Source organism: Brachycentrus maculatus, unplaced genomic scaffold, assembly GCF_059751285.1.
Source record: "Brachycentrus maculatus isolate JH-2025_06_01 unplaced genomic scaffold, ASM5975128v1 h1tg000074l, whole genome shotgun sequence".
NCBI lineage: Eukaryota > Metazoa > Arthropoda > Insecta > Trichoptera > Brachycentridae > Brachycentrus > Brachycentrus maculatus.
This window is the reverse complement of record NW_028280828.1, coordinates 36,501-42,500: the sequence shown is the minus strand read 5'-3', so window position 1 is coordinate 42,500 and position 6,000 is coordinate 36,501. Positions and strand designations below refer to the sequence as shown.

General features: G+C 32.6%; 1 protein-coding gene across 3 annotated transcripts in view; it reads left to right on the top strand.

The window, feature by feature from the left end:
• LOC148311118 (glucose dehydrogenase [FAD, quinone]-like) overlaps positions 1 to 5,748 on the top strand; it is a 6,355-nt gene extending 607 nt beyond the window's left edge. For all 3 annotated transcript variants that reach the window (XM_088257205.1, XM_088257204.1, XM_088257206.1), the window contains 3 exons: positions 295 to 500; positions 2,746 to 2,916; positions 4,079 to 5,748. In XM_088257205.1, the coding sequence (XP_088113331.1) occupies positions 347 to 500; positions 2,746 to 2,916; positions 4,079 to 5,568 (1,815 nt within the window). In that variant the 5' untranslated portion in view covers positions 295 to 346 and the 3' untranslated portion in view covers positions 5,569 to 5,748. The remainder of the gene's footprint in view (positions 1 to 294; positions 501 to 2,745; positions 2,917 to 4,078) is intronic.
• Positions 5,749 to 6,000: the final 252 nt, after the last annotated feature.

The following is a 6,000-nucleotide window of genomic DNA, read 5'->3' as shown; positions in this document are numbered from 1 at the left end:
TTACCAAATGATAATATATCGTATTCTTTTTTATTTTAATATATTTTTGAATATGCAATTTTATATTAGTAAATCTAATATGACATATTTTTTTAAATATTCAACATCCTTATAATCACCATCTCTTTTATATGAAATACTAATTTTAAATTTAAATTTGAACATACTATCACTCTCAAATAAAATTATTTTAAAAACTCAAATCTGGAATGTAACGATGTTAAATACATCGAAATATGTGCTATAAAAAGCACAACTTGTGAATAAAATTTTATAAACAATATTTTTTTTTAGTTTTTCAATCTAGGAACAAGACAATAAGCAAAGTACCTTTATATTTTTCAAAATGAACGTAATAGGATGGTGGATTGCAAGTTTAATAGCGTCAGGAGGCTTTTTGCGATACCTTATATTCCAACCAGCTGATAGAGTTAAGGATACCAAAGAACTTTGTATTCTCAAGGAGTATGACTTTATAGTCATAGGAGCAGGATCTGCAGGTAAAATACTAGTTAAACACTCTCCTTATCATTCATCGTTCAAATTATGTTATACCACTTTAAGATGAATGATAAGAAGAGTGTTATATTACCATACCATAAAGTTATTTATTTACTTAAACTTTATTTACAGAAAATAAATAAGTACATTGGCGGGCTATTGCTAAAAAGCAATATCTGCCAACCAATCAAAAACAGACTAGTGATATTAATCAAAACGTTTGATACCATATACTTATAGCTGTTTGCAATCAGAGGGTAGATAGTGCTTGAATATTTTTAAAAAAATACAAAAGATGATGAATAAGGAGGACAAAGAAAAAGAGGAGTTGAGGGAAGGAGGTAGAGAGAAAAACTAAGGGAAGAGGTTTGATAGACAGTTACATAGGAGAAGTTAAATAATGTTAACAATGCTTTTAATAAAGAACAAAAATACTATATTTTAAGCAACTAATTCATTTCATGCATTATTTTTTAATCTAAACATATATGAAGAAGAATTTGGCAGTCTGGGCATTTACGTGGCTTGCGACCGTCATAGGCTGGATTAAGTGATTAGTTTACACACGTGCAACATTCACCAATTATCCATGTTCGACAACCACACTACTCTAATCCTTGAAACTTCTAGATAGATTGGTCAAGCTCGAAACACAGCACGCGAGAGTCCACTAGACACATCTAAGGTGGGATGAGGAAAGCTTTCATTAAGCAGAGACTCTTTCATTTGTATACATATATATATATATATATATATATATATATATATATATATATATATATATATATATATATATATATGTATATATATGTATATATATATATAAATATATATATATATATATATATATATATATATATATATATATATATATATATATGTATATATATGTATATATATATAAATATATATATATATATATATATATATATATATATATATATATATATATATATATATATATATATATATAATAGGGGGTTGAATTAATTCTCGCTGTTTTTTGTAGTATTTTGAATTGAAAATATTTTTGTCTTTTAAAAGTAAGAATTTATTCAAAGTATTGCCCTTCTTTCTCGACTACTTTGGCCCATCTTTCAGGAAGAAGTCGTATTCCCCTATAAATAAAACCTTGTCTTTTGAGGCAATCCAATTTTCAACCCATAACTCGACTTCTCGATTACTTTTGAAAATTTCTCCCGATAATCCATGCTGCATGGACCGAAACAGATGATAATCGGATGGTGCGACGTCAGGAGAGTAGGGTGGGTGTGACAGAGCCTCCCAGCCGAAGGAGTTTATCTGTTCTTTTACCACTTTGGCAACATGCGGGCGCGCGTTGTCGTGCAGAATGAGAATCGACTCGTGCCTGGCTGCGTATTCTGGACGTTTTTTTTCAATTGCTGTTTTCAGTTTGATCATTTGCTGCTTGTTAACCTCTGCTGTGACTGTTTGGCCTGCTTTGAGTTCGAAAAAAAATACTCCCTGCTGATCCCACCAAATGCAAAGCATCATTTTTGAGCCGTGAATGTTGCGTTTTGCAATGCTGGCTTCAGCAGGGAGTGGCTGACCTGGCTGGCAGATGACTTTGCGGCGTTTGGGGTTGTCGAAGAAGATCCACTTCTCATCGCTGGTGATGACGCGATGCAAAAAACCTTTTCTGTGATGCCGTTGCAAGAGTGAATCACACATGCAAAGTCGCCTTTCCATATCTCTCTCCTTCAGAGCATACGGGACCCAGTTTCCCTGCCGATGAATAAGGCCCATAGCTTTAATTTTGAGGCGGTTTGAGGCGGTTGAAAGTGCCACGTGGGTGGTCGAGATAGCGGGGGACAGGAAACAAAAAAAAAACGAAAGGAATCTATTTAAATCACAGAGAAATATTAATTTTTTATAAACAGCAAGAACTAATTCAACTCCCTAATATATATATATATATATATATATATATATATATATACATATATATATATATATATATATATAAAAGTACAAAATTGTTTTAATGACAATCATGATTTAAACATACAATATTAAATGTCAAAATAAAACATTGATCTTAGAGTTTACTCAATTGTATTTTATTGTTAAAAACACAAAAAAAATTGTGATAATTGTTTCATCTTGTTTGATTTTAACATTTAAAATTAAAATGGAATTCTAAACGTTAAACGTTAGTTAAATTTAAATCTTGAAATATGATTTAAATGTACGATCTGATGGTGTATACTGTTTTCGTTTTAGGGTCAGTAATAGCTAATAGGCTCTCAGAAGTACCAGAATGGAATGTTCTGCTATTAGAAGCAGGATTAGATGAATCCTTCATGACTGATGTACCTTTATTAGCAGGGTTTTATCAAAGAACTACCATTGACTGGCAATATAAGACCGAACCACAAGGAAACACATGTCTTGGTAAGGAATTACTATATGTTACATACTGACATTTTTTATAGAAGCTGCATTTTATAAAACAAAATTTATTATTTTTGAGTAAGTCAGTATTTTTGAGTTAGTTTTAGTAGATAAAAAAATACTTTTGATGTATATCGTAAACCCACACATAATTCTCTCTTGTGCAGCCCATCCACTTAATCATAAACTAGCTAGCTTCAACTCCATGATCCATAGAGCACTACAATTCCCATTTAATGATAATAAATTTAAACGAGAAATAAACACATTTAAACAATTTGCTTAAAATTACGGTTATAAACCATATATAATAGACGCGATATTGGCGCGTAAAAATAAAAATAATTTAACAAAAACATTTTTCTATTCAGTCGATAAGTTTAATGAAAAAGTAAAAACCAACTGGAAAAGAATCATTTGCATAAATAAAACACCACATAAAATAACCGAAAAATTCCCCAATAATATAAAACCAGCATTACATACAAAAAAATAATAATTTAACTAAAATTTTTAAAACACAAAATATGTAATCCTGGATATTAGACAATAGTTGTATACATAAATAAAACTGCAACTGTGGAAGTCTGTATATTGGCATGACTGCCAGAAAATTTAAAAAAAGAATCACGGATTATGAATTATGTTTGAGAAATGATAATTTTTCGGAATTCGTTAACCATTTAACAGATAATGATCACAAATTTAACCACAATAACGTTATAATACTAGAAAATAATTAATACGAATAGCCATAAACTGCAACATTTTGAAACAATAGAAATTCATAAAATAAAAATAACAATTAACCCATACTTAACAATATGACAATGACTAAAGCCTTCCCCTATTGTCTATGTTCACACTGATAAGAAATGAAAAATTAAAAAATTAAAAATAATAAACAGCTACCACCCCCTCTTCAACCTTTAACGTCCCAAAGATCCAACACTAAAACTTAAAATTAGCTTCACATATGGTGTTTGAAAATGATGCGGAATGCATCGAAATACGTGTCACAGTAGATTTTAAGAAAAAGTGGTATTTACTCGGTAAAACATTAATTAAAAATTGATAAATTAAAATGGTTACGTTAAAGTAATGGATAATTTGTTTTTATATAACTAATAAAAATGTATTAAGCAATTTATTTTCTTTGCAGCTATGGAAAATGGACAATGTCTATGGCCAAGAGGAAAAATTCTTGGGGGAAGTTCTGTTCTCAACTACATGGTTTACGTTCGGGGTAACGTGAGAGATTACAATAACTGGGCAAGTTTAGGTAACACGGGGTGGGATTATTTAAGTGTACTCCCGTATTTCAAAAAATCAGAAGACCAACAAAATCCAACTCTGGCCGGAAATCCTTTTCATGGCACTGGCGGCTACCTCACGGTTTCTGATCCAACATATCAAACACCACTCTCCCAGGCATACGTCCAAGCAGGAGTAGAAATAGGCTATGAAGCTTTGAGTGACTACAATGGCCTAAAGCAAACAGGCTTTGCTACGTATCAAGGAACCACGAGAAATGGTCGCCGCTGTTCTACTGCCAAAGCGTTCCTAAGGCCAATTCGTAATAGACCAAATTTACATGTTGCAATGAATGCGTTTGTGACGAAAATCGTGATTGATCCAATAACGAAACAAGCTACCGCTGTCGAATTTATCAAGGGGTTAATAAGGCGCCGTGTTAAAGCGAGGAAGGAAATAATTCTCTCAGCGGGCAGTATTAACTCTCCCCAACTACTAATGTTATCAGGAGTAGGTCCTGCAAACGAGTTGACAAAACACGAAATTCCTGTTATACAAGACTTACAAGTAGGAGAAAATCTTCAAGATCACGTGTGCTTAGGAGGTTTAACATTTTTAATTAACGATACCGTGTCTATAACGCCAGGTCGAGTTACAACATTATCCAATATTTACTCGTTTATAAATTCAGGCACTGGTCCCTTTACAATGAAAGGAGCTTTAGAAGGAGTAGCATTTGTTAACACTAAATTTGCGGATCCCTCGGGAACATTTCCAGATATACAACTTCAATTTCAGTCTGCATCCATCAATTCAGACGCGGGCACTCAAACAAAAAGAGATAATGGCTTGACAAATGATTTTTATAATGCCGTTTATAAACCATATAACTATCGTGACGCGTGGAGTGCAGTGGTAATACTTCAACGGCCACGGAGTAACGGATCGATCAAATTAGCAAACTCAAATCCGTTTTCGAAGCCGAAGATATATCCCAATTACTTCGTTGATAATGCAGATTTAGTGACCTTACGTGAAGGAGTGAAGATCGCACTGTCCCTTGCAAATACTCCCGCTATGCAAAAATTTAATTCAACGGTCTTACCAACCGCTTTTCCAGGATGTCCGCAACGCCCTCTCTATTCTGACGCCTATATTGAATGCATGTTGAGATATTACACATTTACTTTATATCACCCTGTAGGGACGTGTAAAATGGGTCCCGCCTCTGATCCTAACGCAGTGGTAGATCCTGAATTAAAAGTCTACGGAATTAAGAATTTGAGGGTTATTGACGCAAGTATAATGCCAACACATGTATCTGGAAATACTAATGCTCCGACAATAATGATAGGTGAAAAGGGTAGTGATATGATAAAAAGTACGTGGCTTGTATAATTTTATACCCACTGCAGATTTTCCAAGATGGAAAAATAGATTTTTCATAAATTTTCTCAATAAATTGTTTTACTTAAGAAATAAACATAATTAAATATGCGTAAAAAATGTGTAAATTTTAATGTTTTTCTACGAACGTATGCATGTTTAAGTCTGTATAATACATCTTTGATTAAGCGACACTTTTTTTTAATTTTAGTTTCCTACTGTTTCCAACATTTTGGAAGTATCCAAATCCATTTTCACAAATCAGAATGTCTCCACTTAGGAGTTATTTTTTACATTTTTACATAAAAAAAACGAAATTGCCGATTTTGGAGTGGAGTAAACTCAGATGCCTTTGTCGAGACACCCTTACATCTATTAAAAGTCACTGTTTAGTGTGCTTTATGGGCAGGCGGAATGATTGGCCCATGTTTTTATTAAAGACGA